At 43.9% G+C, this 18775-nt stretch overlaps 1 protein-coding gene across 7 annotated transcripts in view; it reads right to left on the reverse strand.

The window, feature by feature from the left end:
- MICU3 (mitochondrial calcium uptake 3) overlaps positions 1-18775 on the reverse strand; it is a 599595-nt gene that overhangs the window by 449822 nt on the left and 130998 nt on the right. For 6 of the 7 annotated variants that reach the window (XM_078678142.1, XM_078678145.1, XM_078678141.1 and 3 more), the window contains exons 2-3: positions 2795-2948; positions 767-798 (exon numbers count right to left, since the gene is read on the reverse strand). In XM_078678142.1, the coding sequence (XP_078534268.1) occupies positions 767-798; positions 2795-2948 (186 nt within the window). The remainder of the gene's footprint in view (positions 1-766; positions 799-2794; positions 2949-18775) is intronic. The other variant, XM_078678146.1, reaches the window with a different exon arrangement.

Raw genomic sequence — 18775 nt, forward strand, 5'->3', positions numbered from 1 at the left:
CAGGAAAGGCAGGATGAATGCGGACTTCAAAGGGGAAGCTTCTCCCCCACTTCAAAGGGACAACTGGGTAAAAAATACTGGACCTCAGACACCAACTCTTCAGACTACTGTGCTGCTGCAAGGACTGCCACTCTGCTGGATTGCTGCTCTATAGGCTCTGCCGCCCTGCTGTGCCGACCTGCTGCCTTCTTGACTGGGAATGAGGAACTAGACCTGCAACTTCATCATGAACCCTGGACCTCAGAGTGACTTCAAGGGCTAGTCTTCTGGCCTCCTGATCTGAGCCTCAGGGAGATAATAGGCTCTCCAACCAGCTGCAGGGAGTTCCAGACCCCAAAGTGGTGCCCCTCTGGGCTTGAACCCTTGATGTGGCTCAGCTAGCTAAAATAAAGCTGTCAGGCTCTTCACGACGGCTAGCGGGTCTGTTTTCCCCACGGATGTACCGCTTGCACCGAAAATCAGTGCAGAGCACCACCAGAACATTTCTTCACACTGCAGCATCAACCACTTACAGGGGAACGTGAACGCTAATGGGTCACTGCAGACTTAAAATGATACAGGGTGAACAAGGGCAGCAGGGAGAGGAATATATATGTAGAGGTATCCTTCAATAGGAGCTTGCAATGATATGTAATGCAAAAGTAAGCCATAAATCATTTTTGATGCATGCTTATTTGGATTTATTATAATTAATAAATGCCAAACACTTTAATACTTATTACTGTATGACAAAACAGAAGCAAATGCAGGGGAAGTTGAATCGTACCTGGTTTGACAGTGATTTCCATTGTTTAGCAACTGCAAGAAACAAAAGAAATATATACAAATGTTAAACGCAACAGGCAAATGCATCAAAATGGAATACAAATGGAAATAGATCTGGGAAAACGATTTTTTATGCTTTTTTCAACAACGTGCATTGCGAATATGTGAAAAAAACATGTACCACACTTAGGGCCAGATGTAGGTAATTTGTTTTTTCAGACTCTTAAATACAGACTCATACCGAATCGGTATTTTAGAATCGGAAATTGGTATGTAGCTAAAAAAAAAAAAACTGTAAAATTTACCGATTCTGAATGACTCGGTATCTGATTTCGGTATTTACCGCATCGGTAAATACCGAATCGGAAGTTTGAAAATCGACATTTGAGCCTGCCAACCAATCAGGGACACCCTACACACCCCATAACCAAGGCCCAGAGAATCCAACCAATCAGAATGAAGCACCCTCCCCAGTACCTGGGAGTGGTCACACCCATGCAGGTGCACAGCAACTGGCTACACAGCACCTGCACATGGGGTGGGATGGCGTAGGCCCTGGGTGTTGGGTGATCCAGGTATGGGTGGAGGTCCCTAATTAAGTCCAGGATGGTTCTGGGGTGTAGCCTGTACCTCTGCAGTATCTCAGGCTCAGTCAGTTGGAACAGGGTGATCCTCTGCCTGTACACCTGCTCCTCCCTTAGCCATACCCTCTCTCCTGCAGCCTGTAGCCTTTGCCGCCTCGCAATCACATAGAATGCCGCCATTCTTGCAACACTGTTGCATTTTGGGCCCTTTTTTATAGCCTGCACCTGGTTACCATCTGCTTTCAGTCCATGGTAAATAACGACTCTTAAATACCGAATAAAAAAAAAAAACAAGCATTGGTAAATCTACAAGGTCTGGCTTACATTTTTAGCCATGACTAAATATTTTTTTTAATGCTGCGAGTGAAAAAATAAGCTTTCTGTAAGCACTGTATCCATGACAAAGAGTTTAATGTGTGATGATTCAAAGTACCCTCATACATTGCAATGCAAACTCTCTGTAGCAAGAGAAATTATACACCAAACAATAATTAACAAGACGTGAGAGAGAAATTCTTCACAGGGTGGAGCCAAAAGTCATCCTATGTATATTTTAAAAATCATTAACAGTAGGTAAATGGTGATAGCTTTGCTGTTGAGTAACACTTTAAAAAACAAACCAAGTACTGGCAAAGCCAGTAGGTCTGTCAAAGGCTGCTAGACGTTTGAATTTATTAATGCTTGTATAGTCATGGTGTTTGTCAAACTTTATTGTTGGGAAACTGCTGGTCCCAGAAAAATTAAAAAGAAGAAAAAAACACAGTCTCAAAGCAACACGTTTTTGGTCTCAAAAACTCACAGTATCATAGTAGCTCCACACACATAAGGAACTACTTTGTGCGTGTTGTTCTCCTTGTGAAAGAGCAGAATACAGACACTCACAGAGAAGTTAGCCAATAGCTCAAATGGGTTGATCTAATGCACCATGCTGTATGAGGAAGGAGTGTAGTAAAATTCTAATGACAACAGAGCAAAGGATGAAGAGTGCTGGCTGAAAGCCCCCATGACTAAGTAAATATAGGATTTTGGTAAAATCAAAAGGTCTTTTCAATCACCACACCTAAAAACGCAAAACAAATAAAAAAAAGACAAATCTTTCAAACAAAAGTTTTTAGCTTGAAATGTTACCTCAACATGAAGTTGCACAAATGTAGCAAGTGGTTATGAAAAAGGTTTACTTAGCCATTTTTTACAGCAGTGGCACTTGAGCCCTGGTGCCGCATCTATTTTGTGGCACCTCCATATATCTGTTCCTTTAAAGATTTAGCATCGATGTTCAAGATCAGGATAAAAGCAGCATTTTAAAAATACACTGTTCTTCATAGAGATAACCGTTTATTTCATTGTAGTAATCTTTGGGAGGTATTGCCACTTTTTGTAGTTTTGTTGCAGGTCTTGCTATTATTTGTTTGAAAATATACAATCTACAATAAATTAGTTCTTACTTCTGGGTTCGTCGGTTGTGACGGATTCAAGGAAATCACGTGGTGTCATGTATAGCTGGCCTTCATATTCAAAAGATGCAAACATGCGAAATCGCTGCTCCCGGGAAGTGGCATAAATGTCTAAATCTTCAATTTCGGGTCTTCTGCCTGGAACCTATAATTAAAAAAAAAAAAAAAGAAAAGGTCACTGAGATGTCACACTATCAAAAGAAAATTGCCCGCTCTTCCTTTACAGACTTAATTCAGAGCTGAGGCTAAGATGCCAAATGCAATCAAAACGCTTTTTATATTCAAATAGACAGGTAGAAGGCTATTATGCAATAAATGCAACCTGGTATATCAGTTTCTTACTAAAATGGTGTACTTAAAAAGCAATGACAAATCCGCCAAAAGTCTTTCTATGTTTTGTTACATTAAATGGGCTTTCCGTAGTGCCTTGTATGGTGTAAGGTCAGAGTGTGAAGGCAAGCATGATATTTACTGGATGAATCAACCCTGGTTTACTTCAGCTTCTTTTTCCCCCCACACAACAGGGTCCCCATTCCTCTGACTAAACTATTAATGCTGAATTTGCATAAAGCATCCACTCATCACGTCCTTTGGATGACCACTGCAAATGGTCACACCACAGAGAGCTGCACAAGTGGTAGCGGGTGCAGAAGCATCAACATTGTGAGAAAGCTAAAGGTTTAAGTTTAAAATTGAGAGAGTAAATGTCTCATTAGCCAACTCAACGAGCCTAGACATTAAACTACACAGAACATCAGTCACATCACAACATATAAGAAACATACCACAAAAGTAAGGGAATATTTTGTGTACAAGCACAGCAAGGAGAGAGTATAGTAATAGCGGTGAAGTTATATAGCATACAGCAGAACATAGACACCCTATGCTTGAAGTAGTCAACAGGATACCTACAGACAATTAAAGCTCAATGTGGAAGTATCAGAAACTAAGCTGATAGGCTCCAAGATATTGAACAGAGACTGATATTTGGATTATCACTCCTTTAAAGCATACATCTTTCTCAGTCACCTGAATGCTCAGCCTATGCCACAATACACAAGTAAAAAAAAGAATTGCGAGACAGCTTAGTCAATGGACAATTGGTGCAACAAGATTGCCCTTCTCTTTGATAAATAGAAATAGAAAAGAAAGCATGACATTTAGACTAAATTTAAGAACATCCATGCAGAGCACAACCAACATGTCTAATCACAGATATCTTCATTAATCTCCTTTGCAAACTGATACTCTTGCTTTAAGTTATCACATTTGGCCTTTCATTGAGTTAGGCTGTCATAGAACGTTGTTCGGGGGTAATACTCTGGTCAGGGGATAAAAATAAGTCTAGTGCCACTGTAAAAGGGATATAGGAAAGGTGCAGTTAAGCTGCTATGTCTGCAGAGCAAGCCACCCTCTGCAGCAACAACGCATGCTCTGACATGGCAGGGATTTTCACCTCCTCCCGCCAAAAATGGAACAGAACGATCATGAGGTAGTGACTATCACCCTGAGTCTTTGTCACTGAGAAATACTATTTTTCTTCACTAGCATTTCTTCACCATCGACATACGGTATTGTGATGTCTATGCCAATACAGCAGCTGAAATGCCATTATTGAATTATTCTCTTTTTAAGCAAGTATGCCTAACAAGGGGGCCAGTTAAAAAAGGGGACTGCCTACAATGCATGCTTCTGCTTTCATACATTGAATTATAACGCAATATGTAAAAAATTAGAATACTTATGGACGTGTGACGAGATGTAAATAAAAACAGGGTTACAATGCCAGGGCTGCGCATTAAGTTTCCAATTCACAAACGATTGTGCATAACTCAGCATGAAATAATCACCCTCGCCAACTGACACCCACCATTGGTTAGGCTAATGCATTTAAGTGCCTATACATCAATCACTTTTGCCAAGTTGGTTTGTTTTAAACTAATTTAGAAAAAGTTTAGACAACATGGCACATGGTTGAAGGGTTTTCCTCTTGTATCTATTGCTCAAGGTGTATATTTCAAAGAGTAAAAAAAACAGAATTATGATGATTTCCCCATTTATGTTTACTTGTATTAACATAGAAAATACTAAACAGGCGGGAAAAATATTGGTCAAGTGGCAAGCCTGGTGATGACTGCATGCGATATATATCTTTCCAACTTTCTTATACCTGCCGTAAAGTTTGCCTTGTCCGCCACAGCCACTCTTTTTTTATTTTATTTTGAGAGTTTTATATAGCGCTGGCTAGACCCGGAGGTATCAGAGCGCTTTACATAAGGTTCCACAAAAATTACACAATTACATCAGTTACATGTTACATCAGCTACTAGAAAAACATTTTAAGAGTGTAGAGGACGAAATAAATGGAGATTAGAAGGGTAAGGGGGTGGGGAAATGGGGTAGGAGGTAGAAAGGATGGAGAGACGAAGGAGAGTCTGGCCAAAGTCCGGCTGGGTAGGCGACAGCTGAGGCGGAAGTCCACAGTCCATCTCCTCTTTAGCTATCAGGTAGCTCCACCGAGCATCAGCCAAACAGCTAGGTCTCAACGGGAGAACAATTAAAGAGCACAGAGGAGGGACAAATGGAGCGCAAAGGAGAAAGGGGGTGGAGTAAAGGGGTAGGAGGGGGAATACAACGGAGAGACAAAGCAAGTTGTCGCTAGAAATATTTAGGAAGCATAGAGGACGAGATAGATGGAGCGTAGAGGGTAAGGGGGTGAGGTAAAAGGGTAGGAGGGCGATACGGCGGAGAGACGAAGGAAAGTCCGTTGCGATGATCTGTGAGGGCTGCGACGATCTCCGGGACGACGATGCGTGATCCAGCGGCGATCTTCCTCTCGCAGCTCCTCGATGCTCTGCGACGATGTTCGCAGCGACGTGATGCGGTCCGAAAGCAGGCGGTGCGGCGATCTCACCCAGCGATGACAGGCTCTGCGACGCTGCTCGCAGCGATGGTGATCTTCCCGCAAACGAAGGATGTGGCGTCTCCGGCAGCGGCAACAGGCGCTGCGACAATCTCGGCCTTCGTAGCGGCAGTAATTTCCTCACGCTGTCGGGGATGCGCTCCGCAAGTGAGCGATGCGATTACATTTCTGTAGCAAAGTCTCTCAAATCTTGGATTTCCAGCTTCCCAGCACAGGTACAACTTCCAGAGGCACCACAACTGGCGCACTCTAGGAAGGACAGAGCTCTCTTAGCAGAGCTCAGCGAAGCTGGGGGTGAAGTCCTTGTGTTCCTGGGACTTTAAAACAGGGAGCCAGCTCACAACAGGCCCTTGGAGATTCCTTCAAGTAAGGGGACAAAGCAACAACAAAGTCCTTCCCCTCTCCTAGGCAGCAAAGCAACTTCAGGTCAGACCAGCATCACACAGCAGGGCAGTCCTTCAGTCTTGCAGCTTTCTCCTTGGCATAGGTTCCTTCTTGTTTCCAGGATGATCTAATTTTCTGTAGTCTGGGGTCCTATACGTATACCCCTAAAAGTCTTTGTTCCCTTTGTACAGGCGGGCTCTGAGCCCGGTCTGAACCAGTTCTGGGTTTTTCTTGAGCACTTTGTTTTCCTAGCCTCTCCTTTCCTTTCAGATAGAGGGGCAGGGTCGTCAGCCGCCCAGCAGGAGGTGGAGCCAGCATTGTGGAGCGAAAGCACAGCCCTGCAGCACTTTGTTGACATGATTCCTTCTCTCCTTTCACAGTGCAGGGCAGAGACATCAGACGCACCACAGGGGGTGGAGCCAGCACAGTGGGGGGCAGGCACAGTCCTATTCAGGCTCAGGTGCTATCCCCTCCCACCACTCGAGATGGAGATGCAGTCATTCAGCATAGGGCTGACTCAGCCAGCCTCCTGGGGCTCCCCAGCCCCTGTAACTCTCAAACCAGACAGTCAATTCACAAACAGGCCAAGGCACAGAGAAAGGTCAGACAAGAGAACAGCTACTTTCTAAAAGTGCTTTTCTCAAGCACAGGATTTAAAAACCACCTTTCCTAAAAGATGTGTTATTAAATTCGGAGTTCAGGGATACCAGACTTTTATGTCCTATCTTGCTCCTATGGGAATATATGCTGGTAGCCACTGTAGCCAGCATTCCCCAGGATAGCCTATGGGCAGGATAGCCTTACAATAGTGAAAAACGAAAATGGCTGTAATTCACTACCAGAGCTTGTCAACTGCACCAGTACATGCTCTACCTTTCACATACACTGCACCCTGCCCAAGGGGGTACCTTGGGTATTCCATAGGAGTGACCAATGTGCACAGAAATGGAAGGGTTAGGCCTGGTCAGTGGGGACACTGACCAGGAGGACATGGCAGTTCACATACTGCACACAGGCACTGCCGTGGCAGACCTGAGACACCATTTTAGGGCTACTCATGTGAGTGGCACAATTAGTGTTGCAGGCTCACTAGTAGCATTTTTATCACCAGCCCTGGCACACTCAGTGCACTTTACTAGGGACTTCTTGGTGATACAAATATGCCAATCATGGATAACCAATTACAATAACAATTTACACAGAGAGCATATGCACTTTAGCACTGTTCAGCAGTGGTAAAGTGCCCAGAGTCCTTTTGCCAACAACCACCGGTCAGGAAAAATAAGAGGAAGAAGCAAAAAGTTTGGGGACAAACCTGCAAAAAGGGCAATTTCCAACACCCCCACAACGGGCCCTCCACCTAGGCCCTCACAGACACCATCTTGACTCCACGGCAACCGCCGGTCCGGAGTCCGATCCATGGCAATAACCCCCCCACTGCAGCAAATCCCTCGCAGTACCGACAGCTCCACTGACTCCCTCAATCGCTCAGGCTTGAATCATGTGTTTAGGAGGTTGCAAGCACTATGGATGCTGTCGTGCCCTGGACAAGGGCACTAGGACCCTGTGGCACAGGACAGAGGCCAGGGGACACCGGACACCAGTTCCGGTCAAGGGAGGGGACAGGGACATTCCTGGATGAGACCTCGTGGGAAGAGGTCACTGTATGTACAAGCGGCAGTGATAAGAATAAATGTGTACCTGAGAAGCCCCCATTGTTTCCTGTGTCTGCTAGGGGGGCTGAGAGACACTACATCTGACGACGAAGGTCTGCAAAATCAACGAGTGGACATCGCGGGACTGGGACTGACTGCATCGCGATTCAAACCAGGAGCCCACCCTGGATTGCGTGGTGCCCAAGAAAGAAGAGGAAAGTGCCCATGAGAAGTGCAGCGACGCGGGAACCCACCCCAATCGCTGCGATCAGAAGACTGCCCAAGTGCGGTAAGCGCCGTGTGAAAAGCGTGAAAGTTAAAGGAATTGGCGCGAGCTCTTGCGAGAGTCTCGGAGGCCATCTTCAAGTCAGGCGCGAGGACCAATGAATGTACAGGAAAAGCAGGCAGCCATCTTTGAATTTGGGGGGCTGAGAGACACTACAGATGCGCTCTCAGGCGCGTTCTGATGCTTTCAAGATGGAGCCTCACAATGGTCCGTCAGACCTCGAGCCATTCAGCAGTCAGCATTTCCTCAAAACGGACAAGGCGGGCATGGCTAGAAAGGCACTGTGTTCCTATACAGTAGGTCATCTGCCAAGTCGGATGATAGAAGCTTGGGTCCCAAAATCCAGTTGTGAAGCTCCCAAACCACACGGAGCTCCACGGAGCTGCGGCCATCCTTTGAGGCCACACTCTGAAAAGTTTTTCTAAAAGAAATCAGGCAGCATTCATGGCAATCAACACACGAAGGCCAGGCTGTTTCTGTAAACCACTTGAGAACAATGAGCTACTTTAGTTCAGGTAGCAAAAAAAATGCTGCTCACCGAGTCACACATTTGGCAGCAGAATGTCACCTATACTTAACTGAAACCACTGAAATGTCACACAAAGGCAATCTGAAAACTTGGCAGATATGATGAAATGCACACAAAACTATTTAGTAACATATCCCCTATGCTGAATAAAGACTCTGGATTACTGTGCTCAGAAAGTGCTCTAGGTTCAGGGTTAGTGGCAGAACAGAGTTTCTGGGCAAACAATTGTCCATGGCAGGCTCTGGAACAGAAGTCACAGCCTTCCGGTGAGCCGCTAATGATCTGCCTTCATGCTCAGAGTCCTCAGAGGTAAAATGTGTCAATAAGAGAATGTGTGATCCGCTGTGGTAGCAGCGCTACAGGGTCAAGGCAGTCACAAGAACATTTGAGAGGTGCGTGCAAAACTGATACTTAGAATCGAATAGTCTGTAACCTATTGAAGATAAATATTTAATAAGGCCAGTGACATACAATTAAAAAAAAAATAATCAAGAAATCCAATCAAACCACAGTGGAAATAATAGGGGGGATAAAATTCCATTTGTTCAAAGAAAATGAAAATTATATCTGCGATTAAACTGCTTCCACAGGCAGAAGAGCATGATTGAGGCTCATCAGTGACTGTAAGAGCCCAAGACTCACAGGATGAAAAGACACAAGAGAGTACATCCTTGCTAACGGCCTATCTTTGTCGGACTGGGCTATTGGGCAATAAGGCAAGTGGCTGACTGTCCTGTCTGTCAGGTCAGTGTGTGGGCTGTTTTTCACGGTTTGTGAACCTGTCTAGGTCTGCTGTGCCAGTTCATAGTGTTTAGTTCATAATTTAAAACAAACATCAAGTCCATGCAGTCTTCCATATCTTGCAAAACACTTTTTATATTTTGTCTTTACAACTTCCAAACTGCCCCAATTTGCAAACATGGACCACTTTTTTAGCTACCTTATTCTCTAATGGCAGCAACTTTTATTTTGGTGCCTGGGACTATTTCATGTCCCAGTCCAACTCTGTGGGCTATCAATGGAAGTGCAGAATGTTCTTGCTTGTTGTAATCCTGTAATATATTTCTGTCAGTAATGGCTCTTGTGATATCCCCACAATGCCACAACTTTCCTATGCCAACACACAATATGAATTCATCACACTGATTAGCTAATACTCCTTCAGCGGTCTTCCACTAGTCCTCTTCTCAGCTTCATTGTCCAAGCAAGTGCTTTTGCATGATCCAGTTGTCTTTGAATTCTACGTTTCTCCACAACTGGTACAGGTGTTCCCTACTAGTACCAACATTGAACTCCGAATCACTCCATAGGGCAGTACTTCCAGCAGGTGTAAGCCCGCCCCCACCCCACCAAAGCTCCAAGCCCCAAGCTATTATGATTCGACAGAGGTTAATTTCTTCCCCAGCAGCCAATAGCTGCCCCATGTTTGCAGGTTTTAAAGGCGCGGATGAAATTGGTTCAGAAACTGGCATGACTAGTTCTGAACAAGTCTTTTGATCAGAAATGTAACTAAATACGTGATACCTTACCCAGGGCCTTAGAACTGCAACATTAATTTCTGTTTCTAAATCTCAAACCAGCTGTGAAGTGTAGTGGTCGAAATCTTAGCGAGCCAGGTAGACAACCCCTCGACTGTCTCTCTCTTCCACATACACCACTAATTCACGAGCTACTTTTATTTCACAGCAATTCCTGTACTTTTCATTTCAGGGCATGTCACCTAAAAACACATCAGCTTGGAACAAAGGCACTACAAAGGTCTGATAGAACCACATTGTCATCGGTTTGGTAGGAATAGTGGATCAATTTGTCTACTCCTACCACTCTCACATCAAATGTAATGCTCTTGTAACACGTGATCTGGGGAAAGGCAGGGAGAGTTGAGGACACATTTGGAATGTATCACACTGTATTATATTTCTACAACCACCACAGCCTGGTATGACAACACATTGGTATAAATGCGTCAGGGCAAGCAAGCCTCTAACCCTCCTGTTCTCATACTGGAAATTCTATCAACACTTTACAACTCTCCATGAAAGCCTGTGGTCATGATGTGTCAGGGAAGACAGAGGTGGGCTTACAAAATAAATCTCATCTTATACAGAGAATACAAATCTGATTAGAAGCCATCAGGTGTTAGAAGAGGTTTAAAATGAGGTGTACAAAAAGCACAACATCTGGCATTATACCAGGGCAGATGCAATTTCCGTCTGCCACTGTACTGTAGAAGCGGAGAACATCAAGTGTAAGGTTGCTGCCTGCACCAAGCCTCATCCCCTTCTGTAACTACAGTGCAATAGTCTGTATCTGGTGGAGCAAACCCATGACCATGCATACTATATTACATTTTTTTAGTGATCACATAACCAAAAGCTTCATGGTGCCGTGGACAACTGGGATCACTAGGTTACCAACAAGTACATAGACACATCTTGAACATTTTCCTGAGTGTTGGATAATTATGTTGTAGGCAGTGATGGGGAGGGAGATTCTGAGATGAGCTGCCGGGACCCCAGGCTGGAGTTTACAGAATGGACACGTTCGAAGCAGGCAAATAATTGCTGAATGGAGCTTATCCATGAACTAACAACAATACTTAATGGTCTATCCAGAGAAGACCATGGCATCTTGATGTACAATCGTTTTGCATGGATGCCTTCCAGTACTGTAAATGTAGCCGCCACTGGAACATGAAGCATTCATGCAATTATTTAAAAAAAAAAAAAACCACAGAGGGTATAACGTGTTTCTCCTCAATTCTACTCCCCAGATTTCTCCTGCCACATTTGCAGGAACTTATGGGTTTTGCCTTCAGCTCTTCTTTAATCTTCACTTTGGCATGTTCATGATTCTTTTTTATTATGCAGAGTACTAAACGGTTTGAGAGTCTGGTTTTGGTTTACCAACTTATTCATGAACTGCTCGCAGGTATGATTGGTTGCTAGCAATCATTATGTATTTACACTTTCGGATGTCTTTGGCAGTCCAATGAGAAACCAACAGGCTGCCTCACAACACCTCTGGATTGTTTGAACACAAGTTCCTCCTAATCTTCTGATTCAGACTAAGAAGGTTTAAGTCCATAAAGGACAATATGAAGAGGCATGAAACATTGTTGTTATAAACTTCATATTTCTATGCTCTCCATTCAGCACCTTTTTCCCACAGTATCAGGCTATGTTGGAAAATCTCCACCTCATTAGTGATATTCAGGCTCTTTTTATGGGCCTAATTTCACGTGACCCCCTTTCAGCACACCTTGGAAGAGTGAAAGGCGAAGTCAACGATTTCATCATTACTTCTTATGGAAGATCTCCTGTTTTTAAGTCAAGCCTAGGCAGCACATGTGCTGTCTGCAAGACCTGTAGTAAACACAATCTGGAGAATTATCCCTTCTGCCGCTAGCCAGTGGTTCACTGTGGCATTGCTCTGCTTAGCTGGCTCACTATTGGCTGGCGATCCGATATGCCACTACCGTTTTATGGGAAGCAGCACCGACCAACTACAGTTTAGTTACGCTGTAGGTCAGTATCTCTTTTGTTTTGGGACTACTTCATTTATTTATTAATTTTAAATCGCCATGGTGATTTATTTAGTTGTGATGTGGTACCGGATGCTCACGGTGCAGCAGCGGCTTCTTTCTCTGCACACCTTTTCAAGCCACTTTCAATTGAGAGTATATGCCTTACCAGGTAGAACGCAAAAAAAGTGTGCGTTTCTGCCTATATGTGTAACTGCCGGCGATTTGATTGTGTGCGTGCGTAATTGCGCGTGTGTTGGTGGATGCGTTTGTGTGTGTTCCAGCATGCCTGCTTGTATACTGGTGTGCACCTTTTGCATTTGGACGTGTGTGTTTTGTGTATCTTTGGTAGTGTGTGCATGTGTGAATTATACCAGGAGCTAGCATTTACTGCAACACGAGCACACTGAGCTGCGCTCACTCAAGGCCCATCACATGGGAGCTAGCCCCTACTGCAGTCACTGCGCACAGGATTTTGTCCCTTACTGCAAGGACATCACACAGAGTTCCTACTGTAGTCACCGGACATTGGCAGCGTTCTTTACTTCAGTGACAGCTTCATGTGTGCTATGACTGCAGTCACAGCCATGCTGTCTTTTACCTCATCACACTGGGCACGCCTACTGTTGCATCAGTGCCTAACTGCGAGCTGTCTTCACTGCACCGTAATTACTATTGGCTGCCCACACTGTAGTGTACTGATGCCCTCTCACACCAGTGACAACGCTCTTGAGAGTTTTGGTCATTGTGGAGAGAGACGAGACTGGGTTCTACGCTACTCTCACCCAACAACACGCGGAGCGTCTGCCTTGTGGCACATATGCAGATAGGATAGCCTTCAGCGAGCCCCCCTGCCCCACCCTGTGTGATTTCCATCGGGTACAACTCTCCCTCTGCAGAATTCTGTCCCAATTCACAATTTGCTTCTGCTGATCAGCTCGGAGCAGCTCTCTCTCTCTCTGGGCATATGATCGATCGTCTTGAGCACCCCGTGTACATCTGAGGTTTTATCAGATCGTCACCTCTGAACTTCTGCACAGCTCCTCTGGATGCCATGTATTTCGATATTTCATCCTCGAGATTTCATACCCTGCAGGTCTCTAGCCTGTTGGTGTGCTTTTTACCAAGCAGTGATGCATGCCAAGGATGCTATGTGCAGGGAATATATGATGATACAACGAATTCCGTTGCAACGCATGCCTTTACCACGCATGCGTTACAACGGAATTCGTTTAGCACGCATAAACCTTTCACCGACTATTTGCGTGGTGACGTCATACGTCGTGAAGAGAAAACGGCATATTTTTACCGATTTCTCTTAATCGACTCTGATGCCGACGTGACTTATGGTGAGTTGTTTTATTTGGGGGGGAGACCCCCCCAACCCCCCCCCCTTTTTTTTGTACTTTTACCACATATGCCTTTACTACAAACATCGTAGTAAAGGCATGCGTGGTAAAGGCATTAGTTGTAACCACGCATGCGTTGTACAGCATGCGTGGTTAAAGATTTCGTGGAAACGGCTTTGTTGTAAAAGCCGTTTCCCATGTGCAGGGACCTAGAGGCGACCGTTGAGTGGGCTTAGTACGGGAATTGTACATTATTATGAGGGATACACATGCCCGAGAATGCCCGTTATTCCATTCATTGACAAAGGAGTACAGCACGGATGCGGTTCTCAGTCCATGCAGTGATGGAGTATAGCACGAGTGAGACCTCAGCCCATGCAGCGACAAAGTGCTATTGCACGCGAATGACCAAGCCCTGACGAAATATAGCACGAGTGTGATCTTCAGTGCTTCCAGTGACGAAGGAGTGTATAGTTCAGTGTGATCTTGGTCCATGCAGAGACAAATGAGCCTAGCATGGGTAAAATATTCGGTCCTTGCAGTAACCCAGAGAGTGAGCTCGGATGCAGATGCCGGGTGATTGCCAGGGGTGTGCTTTATTTCACGCAGTGGCACAAGAGCAGTTCAGTTCTCAGATGAGGTTTGTGACAATGGAGACTCCAAATTCCAGACGCCAATGAGAAAATGTAGGTCTGACTGCTTTAAAAACTTACCCAGGCAGAGCAGTACACTCGCTGACCCAGTCCTTTTGGTATGGCTAGAGAGGAGCAGTGCCACCGAAGCTTTCTGAGAGGCAGGGCCCCCTCCTCTTTGCTGCTGGACTACAAAGAACCTCATACTGAGAATTCCATTTCCACCCCACCAAGAAGCCAGACTCAATTGATGTTTGTATAAGATTTGATGTACCCTGGTACTTGATCTTTAAGATTCGCTGGTTATTGAGCTAATGCTGTGGATAGGTGGTGGTGTAGACCTGGTGGCTGCTCGGTTCGACAAGTGGCGGAACTGTTTTAAAAAAATGTATACCGACAGGGTTTTTTTTCCCATTTTGAGTGGGAAGATGGTGTTTGCTGAGGCCTGAAGCAAATTATATTACATCCGTCCAGGGGAGCATGTGTTACTGCCAAGGATGGGTGGGAGGGTTAGGTTGTTGGAACTGCATAATTGGGAGTACATGTGTGCATCCACACCAGATGTCACCAAATAGGAGGGGATCGAGTGACATTTGCTAAGACTTGGGGTATGAACGTTGCTAGATTGTGGTGGGTGGTTGATATTGCTGCCATGGTTACAGTTTAGGATCCTTTTAAAGGAGAGTGTGGTGGCATTGCTATGATTAGGGCTATTAGGTGGGATTGGAGAGATTGGGGTAGCATGTGGTATTTTTTGGTTGGGTGGCCGGCAGCATGGTCACCAATAAGTGAAATTACCTAGGCAGCTGTCAGTGTAGCAATATGTAGTATGGCTCCCAGCCTCTGCAGGCAACTCTTAAATATTAAGAGAGATAATGTAAATGCTTACAGTGAGAGACGCATGCACAGCCATTTTGTTGGATTTCTCATCGACCTGTTACATTATCAGCCATGATTAACCAATAGTGTGCTTAGTTAGCTTGGCGACAATCAGAGGGACAGCTCTAACGTGGCTTGCTTTGTTCCTTGCAAAACCGGTTTGGGTGGAGTTGGGTCTCTTTTGTCCAAAAACTGAATTACCTGTGGAGTTTCTCAATTTCTACCCATCTGACCCACCCTCCTCAACAATGACACAGACACACTGGCCAAGTCTTTCAGACTTCTAACATAGTGTTTATATTCATGCAGATGACGTACAGCTCCATCTGAAACAATAATAGGTATCCTGGAAACTGGCACCGGGTGGCAGCTTGCCTGTTACCAGTCCTCCACTAAAAGTCTCACAATTGGCCCTATTCCAAGCTACACAAGGGATGGTTCTACTCCTACATAAAACCCGGAAAATTGTCTTGATCTTCACAGTGATAATGCCATACCTGGGCTAGTTTCACATCATATGTATTGGATGCCTCAATACATTCCTTGACAAACTGCAGAGAGAGCCCCAAAAAATATGTGGCCCCCACTCTTAAGCATCCTCCTCGACAGTGCCAGTACGATGCCCGCAGTGAAAACCACACCCAGTCAAAACAAGCATTTGCAATGCAATAGGTCTCGCATTTACACAAGTTGGAGCTATTGGCATGGTAAATGACAATGCCTTATTTATGTTTTAGTTTTTAAAACATAAATAAAAGGCATTGTCCTTTACAATGCTTATAGCCTAAACTCTCACAAAAGTGAGACCTTTTGCATTGCAAAGGCTTGTTAGAGATGTTACAGCTAGTTTGAAAAAAATAAAAATGAAAGAAATCAAATCTATCCTCCCATTATAAATCTGTAACAGCTGAACTGTACTCTTTGTAAAATCCACTGTACCCCTAACGGCCCCTCAAAATATCTGAGATGATAGAAAATACTCCAATGTATGATGTAGGCACATGGATGAATAACCTGTGTGACTTTAACATTTAAAAAAAACATCAAGTGCTGAACTATCCTGTGGCGTAAGAGCTTCAAGAAGTGCCTCTACCCTCCCCCTGAAACCACTCATCCTTAAGAAAAAGAGAAGTTGTCAAAGAGCTTTCTCTGGAGCTGCCCCTAAGATTTGGAACTCTCCCCCACCGGAAGTTCGCAGAATTAACAGCGTTCAAAGTGGAAGCCAAAAGATTACTAATGAACAAATTCATACCCTAATAGGGTTAGACCCACGGGCCCGTTGACATTGCACCTTCTGACTTCGTTCCTACTTTTGTTCTTACTTTTGATACAGCTCCCCCTCATTGTACACTGTGTTTCACCCTTGCTGCCCGCCTACACCGGTTTTTATTGTATTACCCTCCTGGTTGTATTTTTCTTTCTCTCCCTTCTTCTTATGGATATTGTTATAAATATTGCTTTTGTCCTTCCTCCCATCATATGGTAAAGGGCTCTGTTATCCCTCAGGATCTTGTTTGCGCTATATAAAACTTTATAAATAAATAAATAATACACTAATTCGCATTACAATCTGTATATAAACCTATACAGTAATGTCAAAGTGACTGTGCAGTCACCGGATATCACCTTTAGAATTTGCCGCAAACTTCAAGAATAAGGTCTTCACCATGACCAGTCAATAACCCCGCACCACATAACATCCAACCCTTTACTTGCCTCTTCCAAACTTTACATGCACTCCTACCAGCTGCCAGCACCCATACTCACCTTCAACCTTCCCACCTCTCCCCCTCCACTGGATTTCAAGTTACATTGCATGACAATGCTGAATACCAACAGACATATATGAGAATCTGTCACCCCCAAAGTTATGAACTACAATAAATTCACACTCCTTTGCTAGCAAATCCATAACTACCCCCTCTCGCCAGCCTAAACTGAGCTTCGCACACACTTGATTATTCAGCTAGGCAAATCCCTTGAAGGTCCCTCCTAAGCAAATATTTTATACTAGTTCCACCTCCTCGACAAATCTCTCCCCGAGTCTCGATGGATATCACAACTGACCAACCTTGGAGTATCCAGACGCTTCTCCACCCAGAGAACTCGAGATTACTCCTGTACAGCGAATTAGATATCAAAGTAAGGTGGAGGAAGCATTCCTCAGATGACAGTGTTTCAAAGTTGAATTCCTCAAAATGCATCCACAAAAAACTTCTGCACAAAGCCAAACCTATTTAAAATATAGACTGAACTCTGCAGGAAACCATTCCCAACAAACAATGAATACAGGTGTGATATTGTTTGTGAACAAGCCCAATGTTCTCAGTAACGAGATTGAAAATGGGTCAATTTCAGAAGAAAACATATGTATTTTTACCCATATACAACTCCTGTGGTCCCATGGACCACTTTTGATCCTAGCACTCCTGAATGCATTGAGCAAACAAGCTATCACATTACCGATCAATCCCAGCCCTTCATCCAAATAACTCATGGATGTTACATGTTATCTCACCCCTATGGCTAAAGAGCATGCATCACTCCAAACTGGCATAGCACCTGGCCCTCTCAAAATCAGTTGTGTAACTTCTCTCATAAAGAAGGTAAAAGCTGAACCCACCAAAACAGAAAATTCCAGGCCAAGTGCCAACCTACTATTATTGAACAGACTATTTGAAATGTTTGTGTCCTCCCAACTAATTGAAGACAAAACCATATTTTAGGTACATGCCAATCAGGTTTCAGGCCCTACCACAGAATACAAACAGTTCTTAAAAACCTGATGACCACCATGGACAGACCCAAATCCAACTTATCTACATTATATGAAATGTAATCTCATTTAAGATTTGATGCAAGGGCATCAGCAATCCAAAGTCACTTTTCTGCTGTAACTATATACTTTGTGAAGCTCTCCAACACCCTGTCATGGACTGAGTTGGTGCTACATAAAAATTAAATCAAATATATAAAAATGAAAAGAAGTTGGTGCTTCTTGGTAACAGAGCTCATTTATAAAAGTGCAATGAAAGTTACCTTTATTACAATACTTATTACGGTCAGATTGAACACAAAAATGTATTATACAAGAGTGCTGAAGCTTACTGACATTACCAGGGTAATACGGTGATATTAGATTAAAGCAATAGGAGGATCCAAAGTTTCCCGCAGCATTCTCAAAAACTTTGCGCATCCTCATTTTTTAGTTACTTTTTATAGAAGCCTAATGTTAAATATATATATATTTTCTAAAATCAGTGAATTCTGATTTACTGTGTAAAGGTCTCATTAGGTGCCTAAACTAAGAATCTGAGATCCTATAAAATATGCTATACTTTTTTGATCAACTGCAATGAAATACTGCTGTTAACTGCAAATATATATTTTCAATCACTCTCTGACATGAGTTGGAGAATGTGTGTGTAAGCTTGTGTGCAGATCTCTTTGAACATTACTTTGCAGGTCCAAGCGTGCCACACTGCTGCCAGAGTTAAATGCCATAATCGACCTTTTTAACTGCTGTTCAGCATACATGCTGCAAGCACCTTGAAGCTTAAGTGACGCGTGGAACCATGTCAACAAATCAAAATAGGGTAGACAAGATGTGGGCGAGTGTATACAATAATGCATTATGAAAAGGGCAGTCTGCAAACGTCGAGAACCTGTAGCTTAACAATGATAACCTTTAAACTTCAAAACTGCTTGGACAGATCCAACTGATTTCATTATAAGACCGAAGGCTATGATTATGCAATAACCTTTTTTGCTGCCCCAACATGCAGCCCTTTAAAGAATATTCATTACATCAT

The sequence above is a fragment of the Lissotriton helveticus genome, chromosome 2_2 (assembly GCF_964261635.1).
Source record: "Lissotriton helveticus chromosome 2_2, aLisHel1.1, whole genome shotgun sequence".
NCBI lineage: Eukaryota > Metazoa > Chordata > Amphibia > Caudata > Salamandridae > Lissotriton > Lissotriton helveticus.